The following is a 23,113-nucleotide window of genomic DNA, read 5'->3' as shown; positions in this document are numbered from 1 at the left end:
ATTTAGGGCTGCACGATAAATCGAAATGGAATCGAGATCGCGATCGCGATTCGACAGAAGCTGCGATTGTCATTCGTATCTTTCAGTGAAGCACGGTTCTGTGATCAGCAGTAAATCTCCATCCAAAGGCCAGAGGGCGCTCTCGCGCTGAAACTCCAAATACGCCTCGGAGAAGTGACTAAGAACGTGACTAATAAACACACGACTACGGCAATATACGGTTTATCTGAGTTCTTATTATTATAATTTTCATTAAAATAAAGTATATTTATAATGCAATGCCTTTATCACTGCTTAAATACTATGAAATATGTTGCGTGCCTTATTCTGTGTAAGAAGCCACATCATCTCACAGAAGGATTTATTTCAAACACTCGACTGACGTTATGAAGTGAGTTTGAAATAAAAATATGTTATTAAATGTGGTATTTTCACATGCTTTCAGATGGAGCAGCATTTACTTCACAGAGCCATAGTTCACTGTGAAGCTATGCAAACAGCTGTCATTATCGCCAACGATTTCTTCGATTTCAGAATCGCGCAATAAAATCATCTGCGATTTTTTTCCGTAATTTGTCAGTGAACTGTATAGTAAATGCTGCTCCATCTGAAAGCATGTGATGATGATTTACTGCTGATTACAGAACCGGCTTTACTAACAAAATGCGCATGAAAATCGCATTCGATTAATCGTGCAGCCCTACTCTGTAGTGAATGGGTGCTGTCAAAATGAGAGTCCAAACAGCTGGTAAAAATATCACAATAATTCACAAGTAATCCATACAACTCCAGTCCATCAATTAACATCTTGAGAAGTTAAAAGCTGCTTGTTTGTAAGAAACAAATCATAAAGGCATTTTAACTGTCCCTTACAGGTATATAATCCATAATAACTCCTCCACCAGTGAAAAAGTCCATCACTTGTTGTCCTCTCACATCAAAATCCACCAATATATTTGTTTTGAACTGTTTTGGATTGTTTTCACTTGTAAACTACTAATGCATGATTTGTGCATATTTCTCTCCTGATTCAGCCTTTTTTTTCACTGGGGAAAGCATTTATATGGATAGAGAACTCATATTTTAACTAATAATTAAACTATGGATTACTTATGGATTACTGTGATGTTTTTATCAGCTGTTTGGACTCTCATTCTAATGGCACACATTCACTGCAGTGAATCCACTGTGATGTAATGCTACATTTATCCAAATCTGTTCTGATTAAGAAACAAACACATCTACAACTGGATGGCCTGAGGGTGAGTAAATATTCCTCAAATTTCCATTTTTGGGTGAACTATTCCTTTTAAAAGAAACTTTAAGTCTGAAGTCTAAAATCTAAAGTAAATGTGCAATGCATACCAAAAACATTTTTAAAAAGGGGCTTTATGCAAACAGGTGGGGAACACCCTGAACGTGTGGCCAGTCCATCACATGGAAATGAAAATTAAAACAAATAATGGAAAAATTTAATTAGTTTTTCACACACACACACAATACAATACACTAAAAAAAAGTGCTCATGAGCATTAATTGGATAACCATAAACTACTCATTTTAGATCAAAAGATTAAAATATTATACATTTATAACCAGATGTCATTTTGATTTTTCTGAGAATTTGCCCAGATTGTATATGTAATGAGAGTGAAGTTACTTGGATTAAAGATTGATATTTGGGGTTGTGTTCCAACTTTTGAAATGTAAAAAGCTTCCATATTACTTTTCCAACATGATTGCGTGACATATCTTTTTAACGGGTGCTCAACTCATTATACAATAAATAACCACTCATAGGCAGCATTTGTTGCACGAGGTTTGTTGTTGTGCCCAGTGTAGAGTAGTTTACACAGCCTCATCATTCAATAACAGCCTCTGTGCAAAGTCCACAAAACAATCTGCCCTGAATTGTATTGAGGGACATTCACATCGAAGCAGTGCACCATTTCTTAATTGTTAGTCCTTAATTGTTATTTCTTAATTGTTAGTTCATATAACTAGACGGATGGATGTCTTTGGATGCTGAGAACTGTTTTTTAGCATCTTGCACCATGAGCATCATGTCAAGTTGAAAGAACTTGAGGTCTCTTTTCACAAAATAATTGTCAAACTTGCAAACTGCAAGCAGTAAGTCCCACTGAACATAATAACATGCACTCTTGAGAGGCTGTAGCCATTACAAAACCTCAGAACTCAAGGTGATAGCCACATTCAAACATCTATGCCAATAAACGATGTTGGTCTTACCCAAATTGCATTGCATTATGAATTGTGATCTGGGACATTACAAAATGCAATGACGGATGAAGGTTGCGTAGCTAGACACAGATGTTGCCTATATTTGTGTACCTGAAGTTGACATGTCCATGTGGCATCAAATCCCCTTTCTGAGTGTCTTATAAATAAATGAACGTTTCACAAAAACAATCAGACAGAAGTGACACCCACAATTTATGATACAAACCAATGAGAAGAGAAAACGCATCCACCCACTCACACACTCCAGGGCAGGAACACACAAGCAATCTGTTCTTGGCAGTTATAATTGTGTTTGTCTCTTTTCATCCTCTACTGACAGAGTACTACAAGTTTTGTTATAATGATATAGTCGGTGTCTCAGAATTCTCCTGTCCCCTCGATCTTTTACAGAAAAAAATGGAAACAATCTGCCTGTCTACCTAGAAATGATTTTTTTCCACATCAAAATAAACTGCAAAAAGCAGTTACACCTAAAATATCATGAAGCGTTGACAAGGCCAGGTGCCCCATTTTTATCCTTTTATTTAATCCGTTGAGTTTCATTAATCATCTCATCTATTATTTAAGCGACTGTGCCATTTGTCGGAAGCACCATTTCACACACAGACACCCTAATTTTAACTTTCCACATTTTGCAACTTCTGACGCATTAGGCGCCTCTGAGCACCATCCGTCTACTGTGAACAGAGACCAGTCTATGGATGCTTCTGATTAGTGTCATTCCTCAAAGGTCCATTGCATATATAACACATTAAATATAAGACAAAAGAAAGATATTTTAGAACACATGGTTCCCAGTAAGACTATTATGATTCCCACAAGGATATGAAAATGCTCCTGTAGAACATCAAAAGGGATGTTAAAGAAAATCGTTCATGATTTTAAAAGCTCCCCTGTGATTTCCTTTAACTATTCTGTAGAAAGAGACAGAGTTCTAATAAACACATTATTATTCCTGAACTTGTCTCCATATACTATATTATCAAATAAGAATCTTGTAGAAATTAGTTTACACACAATAGGATCGTATTTGATCCCTTTAGGATCCATTAGGATTGTTTCCAAATTAGATTAGAAATTCCAATAGAAGTGGCACACTCCGTTAGGATTTTCTGACTAACAGCCTGCAAAACCAAATGACAGAAAGGCGTAATCTCCTACCATGATCTGGTGGCGTTGTTTTTTAGCTTTCCGGACGTTGTTGATAAAACGCCGGCCCATTTTCTTGGCGTACCACACGGACACAAACATCCTGGCCGAGCGCGGAACACCGACGAGCGTTCAGACCGACAGCGCGCAGCTCTCCACACGACGAGCGCGCGGGAGGAGGAGGAGGAGAGAGGAGGAGGAAGAGAGACACGCTTGCGCTTTCAATGTGACAGTGGCACACAAAAAAGACATTCACGCATGACGCGTTTAACTAGACGGAATAAAACAACGCGAGGAACTCGAGGCGCATGTTGGAAAGTTAATAAGCAAGCCACGAGAGGATTGAGTTACAGACGCGAAGCGGTCATGATCAATTATGAACGACTTAAAGCGGTCAATCGCTTTTGTAGGGAGTCTATTATGAATGCGACTAGCCTATTTTATTCGTGGCAACAGCGGTGTAACTAGACGGGATTTGACGCATTTTACTTAATTCATGGCACATCCAGTTCAACTTTAGAATAGGAACTGGTTTATGTCTTACAACACAATTAGCGCCAAAACGGAGGCATCGCGGCTAAAGAATACACAATTAAACAGAAGAATCGAAAACTGTGTGAAGTGGCATATAGGAACTCCACAATGTCACCGCAAAAGGCTGCCACAGTGCGAGATGAAGTGCATGGAGTGACACGTTGATACGGTCCACAAATGTATTGTTCATTTTATTTCTGTCTTTATTGACGGCTTAAGAACTATTCGTGAAAATATGGCTGTATATCGTCTCCTTCGACCACGACAATACACGCGCGCAGTCGCGCACGCGACATGACGCTTAACGAGCTGCGCTCTCTCCCGCGGAACGAGGAGAGATGGCGCGAGAACTTCTCCGAAATACAGCAATACAGACTTTATTACCTCTATAAAATATATAACATGTCATTAAAGTTTATTGTGAATGACAATGAAAAAATTCCAGTAAAATGCCACACAACAAAAGTGCCACAGACTTTTGGTTATTTTGAGACGGTACCTTGGCAATACCATATTTCCCAGATGTATCATGGTTTTCAACTGTTACATTCTTTAAAATACAATATCAATTAATATGCTAATTAATTAGCACAGTAACTGCAAAGCAAATTAATACCATAGGGTACCATGGTATAGGCCAGAATTTCACATTAACCTTGAAAAATGATCATGTTTATGTATCTGAATCCTATTGTAAACACCATAGAGTGTTTACCATCGAGTGTTTACAGTAGGTAAAAAACTAAATAGTATAAATGAAGTCACATGACTTTTAATGTCACCATTAAGCCTCTGACATCTCTTTTTAATCTTTATTTAAAAACATTTTCCCTGGAAGTTTGAGTTAGAATACTTTATAAGATCTGTGAACACGACTAGAGTAGATGAGTTTATTTTAGTTTGGCATGATGACGTTTGATATCCCGACAACCATAGTGGTCTAATTTAAGTAAAAGCTTTCAAAAGTCACAAGGGGGTTTTACAGATGTATTTTATGTGTTAGAATAAAACATGAAGATATCGTGAGCTTGTGTTCACCACAGACATTATTTCAACCATTTAACCAAAAACCCAATCAAAAACCCCACTGATGTCAGGACGATAAAACCAGAAATGCTAAACTGCTAACTCATTTCTGGGTTTTGGCCTACAAAAACCCATCGTCGCTGCAGTACTCTATTACCATCTGTGTACTACCAGCACTTCTGTAATGGTGTGCCAAAATACTCAGCAATACTCGACTGTGTATTTCCGGTTCATTTGCAGAGAGAGTGTGTGACACAGAGAGTGCTGAGACGGCACATCTGCAGCCATATCTACTGACTGCACTCCAGAGCATTACACATGCTAGGCTATATCCTCACTGTTAATATGCACTACAGAGGAGTCACGCAGCATTCCAAGAGAGTGCTGAATTATCCAGCCCAGCTTGGAAATGCACAAGAGAGATGTCCTTTGGGAAATAAGAGCTACGATAATGACCTGCTTTTAACCGCCTCCCCTTGTACATAAATATCGCTTAAAGGTTGGAGGCCTGAGTGTCAGCAGATGCAATGCATCATCTCTCTGTGCTTATCTGAGAGATGTGCAATGGTTAGTATACTACGCATAATGATAGCCGTGTCAGAGGTTAACGGTAAAGGTTAATAGCAAAGGTCAGTATAAAGAAAGATGAAAAGAGTGATGAAAATAAAACAAAGGATCTGTTAAAAATTGAAAACTGCTTTTTAAAGGAAACAGCATGTGTTCAGAGCAATGAAAAAATGATACTTTAGACCAATAAAAAAAAAACTCTACAGCCGATTTTATCGTTTTTCTCAAATTATATTTATGCTTTGGTTCAAACCTTACACCTTGATTTAATATAAAAAAATATTTATTTCCCAATGACAAAAACATATTAACACAAACTAACATGATTATTTATTATAAAGACCATATACTTAATCAATATTTTTTTTTTTTTAGACACAAGCCAAAATGTTACTTAGGGCAGGTCAATCATTTTTGCTTGATTGCTTGATTTCACCATAAATTAAGTAGAGTTTTCACTCAAGATATTACTAAAACCTTTTCTTAGTCAATGTTTAGTTTATGAAAGAAACAACTTCGAAAGACTGTAATGTTTATTATGATGTCTTTTTAAAATAAGTATAAAATATAAAATATGGAAGCCCGTTTCCACCACTGAATAAAAAATAAAACAAGGTAATTGCGACTTTTTATCTCACAATTCTGACTCTCACAATTGCGAGTTTCTATCATGCAATTCTAAGAAAAATCAGAATTGTGAGAAAAAAGTTGCAATTACCCTGTTTTATTTTTTATTCAGTGGTGGAATTGGGCTTCCATTCATATGCATCATATTTTCTGTTATGTGAAAACAAATCTGAAAAATTGTTAAAAAAAAAAAATCAAATTAATCAAATTAAAGATGAATCTAAAATTAAAACTAGGGTGTGTTCAACACAAATACTTTGGTTTCAAGACAAAATAATATTTAAACAAAATTGTTTCTTGCTTTTAGACAACCTGAACAAAACAGGTTCAAACCAGAAACCATAATTTTTTATTAGACCAATATAAAAACGCACTACAAAAAAATTACACAATTGTATAACTTTTTTCTGTGTTTATACAATGAATAATTCAGACTCTGAAATCTAACTGGATAAAATTCACGCATTATTTGTCCTTACTTCCAAAAGTTACAATCTTTTTACACAAAATTAGATAAAAATGCAAAATAATGTGGAATAACATATCTGAAATCATAACTGGATGGCAACATGAATTGTCATGTGACATTAATCATTATAAACTGCATGCCAGCCAGCTTTAACCTAAGGAAACACAAATGGCCCACAATGCTTTACCACAGAAGTGTTTTTCGGTATTACGTAAGACACTCCAAGTTGACAGGCTCACCTAAATGAGAAATCACATGTACTCTCCTCTTCTCTCCTTCCTTCCCTTCTTTATCTCAGTCCTTCTCCCTGCCTCCATTTCCACCCACTTCTCTGTCTCTCTCTCTCTCTCTCTCTGTATTGCGTTGGATCCCCAGACCATTTGTCTCAGCAAAAGTCTGTTCAGTAATTACCTCAGAGCTGCAGGGACAACTTTAAACATTCATTAATGAGCAAGAACCTTTGTATAGACATACAAGCCCCTCTCTCTCTCTCTCTCTCTCTCACACACACACACACACACACACACACATTTTTTTTGTAAAAGGAGTGGTGAAAAATGCAAAAGAGGTGAAGAGAGTGTGAAGTGTAGTGCCTAGAGGAGATCACTGTAGCAAAAGGCAATCAAATTACTTCCAAACACACACATAAACAGCTTTCCTGAACCTGTGGTGGGTGATGAGCAAGAGAGAATACTGAGCACATGAACACACACATACACACACCACATAACATCCCTACAGCTGCCACAGGACGGGGAAAAAAAAAAAAAACGATAACTGCAATTCAACATTTTATGAAGAAAATGTGAGTGCTGCTTATCTGTCCAAAGATGGTTTGATGTTAGAGTGTTTTGAGTGGCTGCCATGACATTATTATGCAGTTGCTAAGGTGTTCTGAATGGTTGATATGGCTGAATGTGGTTGCTAAGGAGTTCAGAAGGGTTATTATAGTCAAAGACTTCAGTGCACTCCAATCACCTATGAAGTGGAGAAAGTGCAACGCTCAGTATGGCAGAATAGTCCTGCCTCCTCAATAAAAGAGCCAGTCGCCAATTGATGAAGTCATTGCGTCACTGCAGCTGCCGTTAGAAGCTCCGGTATAGAAACAGTCAGAGTTCTGAGATGCGCTAGGACTGCGTATGCACATTGGCTGGTCTAGCCTGAAAAATAAGCCTTTTTAACGCTATTGGAGCATAAGAAACAATATTTATGAGTCAGTTGTTGTCAGATTTAATGATTTCAAATATGAAATTTAATCGTACGCTTGGTGAACAGTTTTGGAGAATTTGATGTTTCCCCATTCAGAGAGATAGGAGCTGCACTTGTGTCCCCGAGAAGCATTTTAAAGATGGCCACAGAGTGAATTTTTATTTTTTTTGAATGAACTTTATTGAACAATATAAACCTTACCACCGAGTGAAATGACTTGTCTTAAAGTCCCCATGAAATCAAAATTAAAGTTTTTTGGGTGTTAAAATAATGTTATTAAAAAAACCTAATTAATATTTTAAAATTATTATAATTAATAAAAAATAAAAAATAAAATAATAAACAAAAACGCTTATTTTATTTCAGCTAGTTGCAAAGGCAACATCTTCAGTTTCATTTAGATTTACAAAATTTTACTAAAAGTAAAACAGAAATAAAAATGAATAAAAACTGCACAGACATGCCTAAAAATATAAAAAAATGACATCTTTACAACTTAAAATAAAAACGCAATCAAAATACTAATAAAAACCATAATAGTACCTCAATGATACTGAAATAACACTGATGTTCAGGTGGTTGATCAGAAGAAACATGGATAAATTCTTGCAAAGTAGCTAAATAGCAGTTTCTATAAACATCCACTATAATCATGTGTTACTGTTAACAAAAACTATTAAAATGAATTTTTAACTAAAATAAAGCTGAATTTTAATAATAATATAAAAAATATTAGATGAAAAATGACTTTAAAAAAATATTATATAACATAATAAATATTTAAAAAGTAATACACAATACAAATACTTGCCTGCCATCGAGGCAGTAGATATAAGCAAGTAACCCTGATTGCAAACAAGCTATTTCGAAAGTGACTCACGCATTTATATGAAGGATGCATGATCTCTGTACATGCATCTCGAAACTTTGCTGCATGTACAGGGTATGTGGCCGTTGGTCCTGGTAGCAGCACAAAAACTAAACTTTTATTCAAATTCTGAATTGATTATATACTGTATAGCCTATAAAGCAAGCAAATGGCACTTTCATATAATCACTAAACAGCTGTCACTCGCTTCAGTTTATCGCAGGTTTACAAGCCACTTTTTCCTGCGTTTTTCAGTTAATTTCTTGCTTTTCCCCTCTTATGAACAACAACCTTTAGTACACAATAAAAGATTCTTGTGGTTCTCGGTTTGATCCATTTGAGCAACCATAAACGATGCAAAATATACGCATTTTGAGTTTGCGATAGTGCTTCCTATGTAGAAATTCACGTCCTGCCCTCCATCTGCATTTCACGCCACAAAAGCATTGTTGTTCCAGCGCCCCCACTGGTACACAGACAGCCATGCTGGCATAGACACACACACTGCTGAACTGATGGCCAGACTCAAGCGTTTAGCCACCTGGACACACAAATTAGTGACACATTTAAAGGGACAGACAAAGGTAAAGGTACCTGAGGAACGCTTCAGAGATGTGGTAAAATCACTGAAACGTCCTCTCGCACATTATTATAAACCTGACCAACAAATATTAAGATTTAGAAATTAGAAATTTAACACAACTAAAATCTTTAATGAGTTATCAGTTTGAAATTGCCTCCTGTCCAGTGGTCCCCTCTTAATCTTTTGAATTCCATGAACCTTTGTGGGATTCAGAGTGGGCAAAATTTAATTCAGGTACAAACTGCAGTCTACAGTATCAGGGCTTTGTAAATTAGATCCGGTTATTAACTCCCAGGATTTCCCTCTGGACTCATCTTCACTTCCATCCTTCAGCTCCTCCTGCTCTCCTTCTCATCTAACATCATTTTCCCCTGTAGTCCATTCACATCTCCCTCTCCTTCAATCCATTTCTAGTTTTTCATTATTAGCTCTTTATTCGCTATCATTTATAAGAGAACAGTAGGATAATTCATTAACTGCATTGTTCCAAGATGCACATACTGCTGTAATTTAAGGATGCCACTGCAAAGCAATTTGTGTTGTAACATTAAGCCTCTACAGATATGCAAATTATCAAACCAACAGCCAGTTAGAGCTCCAGTCACAGCAGAGCTTGTTATGAAACAGAGCTGCGTCTGTCCATATAATGTTTAGAGCAGCAATAACAACACCCACAGACTCACACATATATTCATATGCGCAAGGCACGCACCTGCTAATTCATTTGACTGCTTCTGTTTGAAATGTTTGTGAGTGCTATACGTCCATATGGGAATGATCCCATTTCCACAGTGAAATCTACTTTATAACTCAACTGTTTCTCCTAGACAACAGTGAGATTGAAGCGAGACACTCTGACTTTGTTTTCAATTTTGACATTTGGAGCTATTTTACCTCCATAAAAATGGAAAGAAAATGAATCCAAAATACACATTTAAGTGTTTAAGTGTTTATGTTCTTACACTTTATCTCTTTGCATCTGTAGATTTCAATATATGTATATCTTTAAAAGAGTGTTTTTCTCCTACACGAGTCAGAAATCTTCACTTGAGAAGCATTTATTTACCCCAAAGTTTACAGTTTTATTCCTACACCATAAATAATTTCTGCCTATTTCAACTAAATGTTCAGTTAATGCTGCCTTAAATTTTTAAGCATAATCAACTTGGTTGTACAAGTAATTTCAACTTAGAATGCATTCAACCATCTTTAAAAAATCAGGTTGATTTTCATATAAATTATAAAAAAGTTGAAATTGCTCAATTTATTTTGAAGAGTTAAAGTCATGTAAAAGCATAATCTGCCACCACTTACTGATCATATAATTTTTTACAGTCTATATTCTTAAGGTTGCAAGTATCCTTTACACGGTCTTTAGTTTGGGGACCAATTCTCAGTGACTTACCTGCTAATTCATTTGACTGCTTCTTACTCCTTGCCATTAGCTTAGCTAAATCTACTGCATCACGGCAAAAGAAATAGAGAAATAATGCAAAGACAACACATTTCTGTTATGCTGTTTTTGACTGCACTCAAAAAAACAAATCAGACTTCAGACTTGACAAAAAATCAGACTTGAAATGAAGTTTTGTGTACAAACTTTAAACTGTTAACCACTTTTTGAGCATAGACCTGAAAATGAAATTTCCAACTTTAACTGTTGTAAATTGGAGTACAGTTTTACATGTTATAGTACATAGATCGATTAATGGCACACGTCATTACGTCTCCACATGACGCCATCCGACGTCCCCTCCAGAATTTCACGTAGAAACATATAGTTATGATGCCATATACAGTTTTGGGTTTCATTTTAGTTTACTGAAAGCTTCAAGTGCAGTTAATTATTTGTCATGCTGTGCGTGCAAACAGACGACGGTGTTGTTGAAGCCATGCTCTTTTGTTTGCTGTCAAACGGTTGACCACTGCCATGTGTGTATCATGTCGTAAAATGCGGCGAAAAGTCCTACACAACGTTAATAATGTGATTAAAGTGTGTACATGTCTACACTCCACTTCAATAATGCTTTGTGTACAAACTTTAAACTGTTAACCACTTTTTGAGCATAGACCTGAAAATGAAATTTCCAACTTTAACTGTTGTAAATTGGAGTACAGATTTACGTTTGGTCTCTTTTTAAAGAAAACATGTTACAAGTTTAAGTTTATTGTTTTTTTTTAATGCTCAAAATACTATTTTAAAATATATATTTTTCAAAACATGTTTTACACTAAAACTGTAAGAAAATCAAAGCCATATTTCTAAACAAGTTGTGTTCCAAATTTGAGGTTGATATAAAAAATTTGCTTTCAGTAAAGTTTGTTTGAATGCAGTAGCAAACGTTTCCTCTAGTTGAAATATGTTTCCTGTTAATTTCCAATGTGGTCATTTTTTGACCGCAAGAAGTACAAATGTGTCTATGTTTTTTTCAGGACCATTTAACCTTTTCAAATGTCAAAAATCTTTTTGTGTGTGTGCAGGCTCACATAACAGTGCAAAAACATTTACCAAGTTTCATACCAAAATGTTACATTTTTCAGTCAAACGAGCAAAGAACCCTAGAGGGTTATTATTTTAGCATCATTGATTCACTATTACAGCTTTTGTTATTATTTTGAATTAGATTTTATTTTTATACTTTCTGTTTTTATTTTCATTTTAAAGTTTTAGTAATTTTGTTGTTTGTTTTTGCCATAGTTTCATTTTTTAGTCTTAGTTGTGTGTTTTAGTGTTTTAGTTATCCTAATTATCTTACTTCAAATAAACGAAAATGAGAAATGTTGTCTTGGCAAGTAGCAGCAATCAAATACGTTATTTTAATATTTTGTTTAAGTTAATATTTATTTCATGTAATGGATTTTTCTATGGTTTTAGTTTTAATTAATGAAAATAACCCTAGATTGGAATTATTACTGACTGTTCATATGATGTGTAGTTGTGTAGTTAAAGAGACACATTTGCCATTTTTCTTTTTCTAGTTTTGATCTGGTTATGATTACATATTCATTTGTACTCCTCATTCATTTTATGTTCTCTGTGGATGAGTGTTCAGTGTTTGCTGGTTCCTGTATCCTGCTGTGACTCAAAAGATGTGAGAGTGTGTGTGTGTGTCTGTCAAACGGTTGACCACTGCCATGTGTGTATCATGTCGTAAAATGCGGCGAAAAGTCCTACACAACGTTAATAATGTGATTAAAGTGTGTACATGTCTACACTCCACTTCAATAATGCTACTAAAATAGGAATACTCCACATGTCTTAATTCGATTTGTGTTTACTTCAAATATGATTTAGTCAGATTAAGGTAATCAAAAATCTCTGTTTACATGGTAGATTCTTAATCAGAGTATTGTCTTAATCCTGTTAAAATCTGAATATTGTTGTCCATGTAAACGTACTCACTGTTAACTATTACAATTGCTATACAACTTTTGCCTCAATAAACTACTATTTTGCTGCTTATTAATAGTTAGTAAGGTAGTTGTTAAGTTTAGGTATGGGGTTTAATGGTTAAGGGATCTAAAATATGATCATGCAGAATAAGGCATTAATACGTGCTTTATAAATGTGTGTGTGTGTGTGTGTGTGTGTGTGTGTGCGCGCTTTCTCCTCATCTCACTGCCTCTCATCCTACAGCCTGTCATTTAGAAATGGAAAAAGTGTGTGTGTGTGTGTGTGTGAGAGAGAGAGAGAGAGAGAGAGAGCTTAGGATGATTTCACTTGCCTTCTTGGCACTTCAAATGTGTTAATATCAGCAGCAGCAGTTCCGTTGCTATGGACACCAGAATCTAACCGTCTCAACCTCCTGTTTGAAATGTTTGTGAGTGCTATACGTCCATATGGGAATGATCCCATTTCCACAGTGAAATCTACTTTATAACTCAACTGTTTCTCCTAGACAACAGTGAGATTGAAGCGAGACACTCTGACTTTGTTTTCAATTTTGACATTTGGAGAAAATCTAAAATATGATCATGCAGAATAAGGCATTAATACGTGCTTTATAAATACTAATAAACAGCCAATAAACTAGTAATATGCATGCTAATAAGCAACTAGTTAAATGTGAGAACTAGTTCTTAAAATAAAGTGTTACCATTTACACTAATTTATATGGCATTTTCTTCCTAAAGGCATAGTGAAAATAAATTTTATTTCAAGTTGTTGACAGTATTTTTTAGCCTATTCACTTGTGGTAAGTGAGCAAATCAAATCTCCTGCTTCTCAGATTTTCTCCATAAAGGATCCCAATAATCTCACATGTCTCCTATAGAGTTTCAGAAGAGATCTCAACATCTTAATATGTACTCAGAATTGCCAAGATACCAAAATCTGCGATCCAAAGTCTAAAATGACAATATGAACTCCTGAACCAAGTGATCTAATTTTATCTGTCTATTTTTTATATCCTTTTAGTATTTTAGAAGAAACAAAGTAGATGCTTCAATGAAACATAACTGTTCAAAGCATAACAAGCTCAAGTTTTCTGCCACTGGCTAATCACTTCCTGTAGATGTATCAGTGTACCCTTGTTAGGCAGCAGAACTCACAGACCTGTTAGTCAGCAGCTGACAAACAACATGACAGCACACTGTCCTCTACAGGAGCCTTTAAGGCACTGCATTTAAAGACAATTCATTACACCGAACCAAGCTAGAAACATTCGTAACAATAAATCATTGCTATTCTTTCATATACCTTGTGTATTTTGACGTATCAAATTGAGATCTCTCACACACACTCTTTGTGTCTCTACAGAACTTGCATAACTGAAGCAGCATCATTAAACATGATTATCTGACAAACTGTTCATTTTCAAACTGTTAGATTAGCATTTTAATGAAAACTGAAGTCTGCCCATCCAATACAGAAGCTCTCAGAGCACAAGTGTTACGCAGACGTTACGTTATGCATGACAATGAGCATAACTACAGAAGAAGGAAACAACACTGTGCAGGGCAGATATATGAGCTGTCAGAAATAATAGGCTGAAACTGCAGAGAGAATATAAAAGTGTACCCGTATGGATATACCGGTGTGTGTGTGTGTGTGTGTGTGTGTGTGTGTCTGTGGTTTAAAGGTGATACTGTGCAGCAGAGTGATGGGTTTGCTGATATTACTGCAGTAGATTTGACAGCACAGAGAAAATGATGACTTCGGGCGAATGAGAAATACCATATAGAAATATGATGGAAGCCACTGCAAAAACAAGCTGACGTGCAGTACAGAAAAAAGAAAAAATTATTAAAAATCAGTCACTATGTTACAACATCATCTTTGTCTTCATCCATTTAACTTGTCACAACAATTTCTGTCAACTCTTCTCAACAAGTTATGACTTTCAACTTGATTTTCTTCATCAGTAAGTAAGTCGCAGTGGTCAAAAAGTGCAATATATATATATATATATATCATCACAAAATTGAACTATATTATCGCCCAGCTCTAATGTGTATAATGTGACTGTAAGGCAAGTAGATATTACAATATTATAAACATTTACATATCATGATTTTCTGCTTTGAAACAATGTGTATTGTGAAAAGTGCTACACAAATAAATTAAGACTTGAATTTGACTTGGCAATTTGATGAGCCAGTCCAGTGTCCTTTATGAAGATAATAACAATTAAACAACCATGATGATGTCACTGTGAAGAGCAACGTCACAAAGAAAGTGTGATTCATTTTTCCAATAACTGTTGTCAAAATGGCAATGATGATGATTTGTTCTCAAACCAGGGGGCCTCAGAAAATTATTCATTCATTCATTCAATCAATCAATGTAATTTAATAATAAATATAATAATAATAAATAATAAATGTAATAATAAATAATAAATACAAATTTGAAGACTAATACAATCAAGATGTAAGCTGAAATAATACTGAAGTGAAGCCATATTTTTTTTCCTGTCAATAACTTTATTTTAAAAAAGCTGAATCAGTATCTTGAATCTTATAGAATCCCAAAATAAATATACCAACTACATAAATATATACTCCCGGATTCTGTTATGACATTTATTGTAAACAATATACTTAAAAACATACAGAATCTTGAATCTTATAGATTCACAAAATAAATGTCTCACTCCACATTTCTGGTAATTAAAAAAAAATTAAACCAAGCAGTGTTGTCATAATTACAGCAGAAATACCAGAGGAGATATCTTAGCCAGTATGGCGGGCCTTCGGGTCAAAAAGGTTGAGAACCACTCCTATAGATGAAACCAACAAGATGGGGATGATTTTGCGAGTTATTTCTATGGTCGTAATGATTTCATATGACTGCCATTGATGAAATGGCATCAAAAAAGGATGAAATGATCAAGTACACAAGCAGGTACTGCAGCCTACTGGTGCAATTCTGCCTCCCGTACAGCAGGGGCAGCAAAGCATCAGTGTTCTTACCAGGGTGGAGACCGCAGAGGTGTACAGAGGGGTTTGACCAGAGGACAGCAACACTGGCTGTGAAAAACAGGAGAGGAAGGGCAGATAACTCAACAACAACAACAACAACAACAAATCATTAAAATAGAGCCTTTGATATATACAATTAATACATTACGAAGTATCATAAAGCACTGATGCATTCAATCTGACATCTACAGTAAAAATATAAATTCAATACATTGATTATGGATTTTATAATTACTATAATAGTCAAATTTCATGCTGAATCATATAAATTATTAAAAGAATAATTGTATTTAATTAATTTATTGATATATTTTACAGCATGATTTCCCGCAAAGGTGCTAATGAAGTGAACAGAAATTTTTAAGTAATTTCCAGTTAGTGTTTTGCTTTTCTGAGCTCAATAAACATGACTACTGCATCCCATCAAAGACTCTGTACTGGGGACAAAAAAAAACAAATGAGATATAATTGGAGAAATAAGGATCTACAGGAGACTGACATCAGAGTCATGAAGGTGCTTATCTAAGAGCTGTTTTTTTTTCATCTCATGCAATGAGTGTAAATTAGGTTAGGAAAGGAAACAGAAAAGTGCAAACAGCCCCAAAAAAGTGAGGAGGACATGTCTAGGTTCATTCAAACAATGCAGTACATGTTTATGTCCAATCATATGTATTCATACAGTATTGCACAGATGTTAAAGATGGAAATCTTAAAGGAATAGTTCACCCAAAATTTAACATTTTCTGATGATGTACTCACTCAAGATTTTGTAGACATCACTTGCTTACCAATGGATCCTCTGCAGTGAATGGGTGCCGTCAGAATGAGAGCCCAAACAGCTGATTAGAACATCACAATAATCCACAAGTAATCCATATGACTCCAGTCCATGAATAAACATCTTGTGAAGCGAATAGCTGAGTATTTGCATGAAATAAATCCATAATTAAGATGTTTTTAACTTTAAACTGTTGCTTCCGACTAAAATACAAGTCCATAATCCATAATATTGCTTTCTCCACTGGAAAAAAAACAAACAAAACAACATCTAGTCTGAATCAGGAGAGAAATATGCTCAGACCAAGCACCGTTTACAAGCCAAAACAGTTATGTTGCAAACAAATATGTGGGTGGATTTTTATTTGAGAGGACAACAGGGGATGGACTTTTTCACTGGAAGAGGTGTTATTATGGATTATGGACTCGTATTTTGGCCAGAATCAATGGTTTAACACATTAATGATGGATTTGTTTCTGACAAACATGCAGATTTTCACTTCATAAGATGTTAACTGGTGGAATGGAGTGGTGTGGATTACTTGTGGATTATTGTGATGTTTTTATCAGCTGTTTGAATCAGCTCTTGGACCCATTCACTACAGAGGATCCGTTGGTGAGCAAGCGATGTAATGCTAAATTTCTCCAAATCTGTTCCCATGAAAACATCTTGGATGGCCTGAGAGTGAGTAAATTTTCATTTTTGGGTGAACAATTTCTTTGAATGAGTATATTACTATTTTTTATACAGGTACTGCATAACAGGAATTGGCCTTTCATTGGAAAAGGTAGAAAATAAGAAAGGAAAAGCAAAACATAATACAACTATGCAGTCTGCTGCACTATGTTTGTTTCCCCTTTATAGGGAAACAACATCATAATAGTGTAATCTGGATCTGTCCCAGGTCCTGAAAGCCAACTGTTGTTCTGTGCATTAACAGCAGATGGCAACGTTGTTCAGTTTTGAGTGATTAAATTGCTTCAGGTATTGCTTCACAGCATGAAAAATCCTTTACATGTATGAAATGTTGTGCTTTCCAAAAATAAACTCTGAAGATAAGAGCTCTCAACAGGCAGATGAAAATCTCATATTACACATTCCCTGAGGCTGCAGGGTGATCGCTCACTCCTTCTGAAGCCCTTGAGATTCATTCCTGACCCAAATCCATCCTGAGAGCCAAATGACTGAAAGGTTCCCAAAGGAATGTGCGTCTCATTTTCTCCAATTCCCTGCTCCTTTATTCACAGAGGTATAAATACTTTCAAACACCCCAGAGGTTCGCTGAAGTTCAACAATAAAAATATTACTAATTAAACCAAACTTTACGCATTTTATGAGACAGATCTCTGATCAATCTAATCGTCAGAATACCTCATTCTAATCCTCTGATTCTGTCATTTTTCTGTCAAATGTTAATGCATAATGATCACTAAACTTACTGCTGTCCATCAACCAGCTTCCTACACTGTTAGTTTCTTGTTATTACATAATAAAATAATTTTAACTCTTTGTTTTGTCAATTTATTTAATAATTTAGTAAACAGTAGTATGTAATAAGTGAGATAATGTACAGTCAGCCGGTCATTATTATTCAGGTTTTATTTTGTGACTGTACAGAGTGATTGTACATTATATTACACACATATCACATATGTGCCAGTCTTTATCCAACTGTTAAAACTTCTGTGCTTTCCATAGATATAAAAAAAATTATTCTTATAGATATTAAAGTGGAAAATAATGTTTTTTTAACCTTAAACCGCATAAACACATTTCATTACACCAAATACACAAAATAATGTTCATTTTAGCAGCATCATATGACCCCTTTAATATCTATGGAAAGCAAGTTTTAACAGTTGGATATAGGCTGGTTGTATTGCCAACAAAATACTGTAATAATATGTTAGCGTTTGTGATATGTATGTCATACAGAGTAAGAAAGTAGTTCTACACACAAGACAAGAGTGTTTTATAAAATATGAAAAATATGAATTTTTCAGTAACTTAATGGTCAATAATCAAACTGGCATGGGCAAAAGCCAAAAAAAAAAAAACAGATTTAAATTCAGGTTGCCTTGATTTCAGGCGAGTTAAAGTTGAAATACAAACCATCTAAACAATTCATATAAATTTTGGAAAACTGTCAAATGTGACCCTGGACCACAAAACCAGTCATAAGGGTCCATTTTTTAAAATTGAGATTTATACATCATCTGAAAACTTGAATAAATTTGTTAGGATAGGACAATATTTTTCAATTCCAAATTTTCAATCTGGATTTAGAAAACAAAGACTACGGCAGCCTTAAAAGTACTAAATGATTTCATTGAATCTGTTGATAACCTGTGGATTATCTGAACATGCTATTGGTTGGTTTAATAATAATCTCTCAAACAGAACTCAATGTGTATAGGCAAAAAGTCTTATTTCTTGTTCACTCAATGTAACTGAAGGTGTGCCACAGGGGTCAGTCCTAGAACCATTCCTAATTATGTCCCCACTGGATGCAATGAATGCCTCGTTTGTAATGGGTTTTCATGTTTTTGTCTCGTCGCTCCGGCCGGACAGGGCATCAACACAGTATGGTGAGGGGCGTAACATTTCCGTCTCACGCTTGAGGTATTCGGCCAATCATAACGCACTGGATAGCTGGCCAATCACAGCACACCTCGCTTTTTCAGACCGATGAGCTTTGTAAAAATCGACACGTTTCAGAAAGGCGGGGCATAGAGGAGAAACAATAATGTACAGTATGTGGAAAATAATGTTTTTTTAACCTTAAACCGCATAAACACATTTCATTACACCAAATACACAAAATAATGTTCATTTTAGCAGCATCATATGACCCCTTTAATATCTATGGAAAGCAAGTTTTAACAGTTGGATATAGGCTGGTTGTATTGCCAACAAAATACTGTAATAATATGTTAGCGTTTGTGATATGTATGTCATACAGAGTAAGAAAGTAGTTCTACACACAAGACAAGAGTGTTTTATAAAATATGAAAAATATGAATTTTTCAGTAACTTAATGGTCAATAATCAAACTGGCATGGGCAAAAGCCAAAAAAAAAAAAACAGATTTAAATTCAGGTTGCCTTGATTTCAGGCGAGTTAAAGTTGAAATACAAACCATCTAAACAATTCATATAAATTTTGGAAAACTGTCAAATGTGACCCTGGACCACAAAACCAGTCATAAGGGTCCATTTTTTAAAATTGAGATTTATACATCATCTGAAAACTTGAATAAATTTGTTAGGATAGGACAATATTTTTCAATTCCAAATTTTCAATCTGGATTTAGAAAACAAAGACTACGGCAGCCTTAAAAGTACTAAATGATTTCATTGAATCTGTTGATAACCTGTGGATTATCTGAACATGCTATTGGTTGGTTTAATAATAATCTCTCAAACAGAACTCAATGTGTATAGGCAAAAAGTCTTATTTCTTGTTCACTCAATGTAACTGAAGGTGTGCCACAGGGGTCAGTCCTAGAACCATTCCTTTTTACTTTATATATTAATAATATTGATCAAAATGTTCTCACTCCTCATTGTGTGTTGAATGCTTGAGTTGGATGCAAGGTTATTATAGTTTTGAATTTTTAAATTCGTTTTATTTTAATATCGTTTTCAAATTTGTTATAAAATTCAGTTTAGTTTTTATTAGTTTCATTAATATTTTTGTTAGTTTTAGTTTAGTTTTTATTTTGTGAACACATTTTTATTTAGTTTTTATATAGTTTAGTTTCAGTTTTAGTTTCAGGGCCATTACAGGTAGGCTATTTCCCTAAACCTCCACACAGCTCGTATATTTTTCCGCCAAGGGGTGAGAACGTAATGATTACGAAAACGATTATTTATTTTTGATAATTATTATTTTATTTCAGTTAGTTTTTCAATACCTGTTGTTAGTTTAGTTTCGTTTTAGTTTTTCAATTATTTTGACGTTTTATTTTATTTCAGTTTACGAAATTGTTTTTTCATCAATCGTTTTAGTCTTAGTTTTAGTTTTCGTTTACAAATATAACCTTGGTTGGATGATCTGCTTTGTCAATTAGACTAAAACACTGGCAGGTTCTTATTTATAAATCTATTCTGGGACTGCTTCCCTCATCTTCAGGCCTACATCTGTAAAAAACTTGAAGGTAGTTATGGTCTTCTGTCATAGGATTTTTTCTTAATTTCTGTTCCAGTGGTGCGAACTGAACTGGTAAAAAAGGCATTTAAATTTGCTGCTCCCTCTGCCTGGAATAATTTGCAAAATAAGTTAAAACTTATATGCAATATATATATGCAATAATATATATAAACCCAAATTTATGCACTAATATCAATTTTTTTTTAATAAAACAGGTGTTAACCATTAATCTCATATCATTATTTATGCAATTAGAACTGCAGTGTAAATGCATTCATGCCACCTCTGAACAGTCTATGTAAAATATATACCACTTAAGATGCAGCTTCTGAAAATGTTATGACCATGTTATGACCACATTGTAGCCTTAAAAGTTTATGTATAATCAACATCGTTTTTTTGTACATACAAACGTTTTAGTGATCTCTGATATTCTATTATATTCTATTCAGATTAATGTAATATGAAGCTTATTGTGGAGGTACTGAATTATTTGGCTTATTTGTACTGCTTGAATACTAACAGGAATAGCAGAAGGAGGCATGTAGGAGCTCTGATGTGTCATATGACCACATGAAAGTGATTCATACTCCGTGTGTGTGTGTGTGTGTGTGTGTGTGTGTGTGTCATGCAAAGTGAACTGCATGTAACATATAAATATAAACAAATCTAGGACATAAGGACAAATACTGTATATATGCTGTACATCTTACATACATCCCTTATCAGTATCACACTACACATACGCATAAAATTGAAGCAAATTCAAAAAAATTATTACAAATCTTCACCTTTGTTCATCTAACTACATTCACTGCCTTACATATTTGTTTAAATACAAATGAGTAGGGGTTACAAATGCATTGATATCAAAAATGAAAACAGAATGCACTGATTACATAACTGAATAATTACTATATTACTATATTATATTATAATTATAATATATACAACTGTATTTGGCATGTTTTTGAAAAAATACAATTTTCTTGATCCATTGTAATGCATCATTTAGTAATCAAATCGCTTTCGTGCAAACAGTTACACAAAAAAATGAGCACAAATAATGATAATTTTGATGATTAGATTTGTTTGTAATGCACTGATATTGTAGATACTGTATAATTGAAGAACTACAGTAAAAGTAACCTAGGATTATATATGTGGATGTTTGAGGGAGGGAGGGAGGGAGGGAGGGAGAGAGAGGGAGAGGGAGGGAGAGGGAGGGAGAGCAAAGCTAGGAGGAGCAGTCATTTTCTTTCTGACCTTCATATCCAGCCAAACACCCTTGACACACTGAACACAAGCATGTAAATTATCTACATGCTAAAGTGATTTTACACCAAACATATTAGCCAGCTGCTGAGATGCATAAATAAGAACATATGTTACATATGTTTGTGTGATTCACTCCAGGTAGTGAATTATGGTTCATCGTCTGCTGTGGATACTGATATGATTATTGAGTCATAAATGGTGGCTAGTTCTCCTCATGCCTGTTAAATTATTTACAAGGTCAGTCGAAATGTCATCAGTATATTGTGTGTCAGTATTTTGGGCAATGTGTTGTTTTCTGAAACATTTCCTCAATCTTTCTGAAAACTCTCAATCTCTCACATATATTTGCATGCATAGTCAATGTTCAATGCTAATACTCAAAAATCATTTTTCTTCAATGTAATGTTTTCACACGAGTCGAATTGCAAAAAATAATTAAAGGGGTCATAAACTGAGAACAACAAAAATGTCCTATAAGTTTCAGAACTCAAAACTTCCTCATTAGTACAATGACAGCTTTTATCAACCATTGGCAAATTTACACTGCAAAGGTGGTACCAGAAGCGCTTCTGACGTGGTAATTATACATCTTTACACAAAGAGTTTAATGCTGCTCAGAGGTGGCAAAAAATGGATTTACATAGTAATTATAACAGTATATTGCTATATTAGGGGCTGAGGAGGGTCAGAGCAGGAATATTTTAGTCTGGCTTTTATGCAGTAATGCAAAATATGACACTAAAACTGCCAGCAGGTGTCGACAGGCCTTTGTCTTAATGAGTGATTTATTGAATCATTCATTCATACAATTCAAAATGGCTGATTCATTTAGAAACAAAACAACTTAGAAATAAATGACTTACATTAAAGAACAGTATTGTCTGATTTGCTCTATATCGCCAACAAAAATAGTTCCAAATTAGTGTTGTCAAAAGACCCGGTACTTCAGTACCAAGTCGGTACTAAAAAAATGAAAACATTACGGTACCAGGTTTTTTTAAGTACCGGTGGTACTGAGTACCCGGTCAACCCGATTCTTGATGCGCTATCCGAAAGGTGCACAGATGCGCTTTCTTCATAAAAGCACTGAGACGTGGCGACATCAAAAGGAGGAAACACACCAAACTAACAAAACACTCTAAAGACACCCAGATCAAATGAAAGAGTTCAAGCAGGTAAGTTTCATTT

At 34.9% G+C, this 23,113-nt stretch overlaps 1 protein-coding gene across 1 annotated transcript in view; it reads right to left on the bottom strand.

Moving 5' to 3' along the window:
- dlg4a (discs, large homolog 4a (Drosophila)) overlaps positions 1-23,113 on the bottom strand; it is a 142,123-nt gene that overhangs the window by 65,060 nt on the left and 53,950 nt on the right. The window contains exon 3 of the mRNA XM_016552293.1: positions 15,709-15,765. Coding sequence (XP_016407779.1) covers positions 15,709-15,765 — 57 coding nt within the window. The remainder of the gene's footprint in view (positions 1-15,708; positions 15,766-23,113) is intronic.

Source organism: Sinocyclocheilus rhinocerous, unplaced genomic scaffold (genome assembly GCF_001515625.1).
Source record: "Sinocyclocheilus rhinocerous isolate Xijiao unplaced genomic scaffold, SAMN03320098_v1.1 scaffold285, whole genome shotgun sequence".
In the NCBI taxonomy this organism is placed as follows: Eukaryota; Metazoa; Chordata; class Actinopteri; order Cypriniformes; family Cyprinidae; genus Sinocyclocheilus; species Sinocyclocheilus rhinocerous.
The sequence above is the reverse complement of the archived record's forward strand: the minus strand, read 5'-3'. Positions and strand labels throughout refer to the sequence as shown.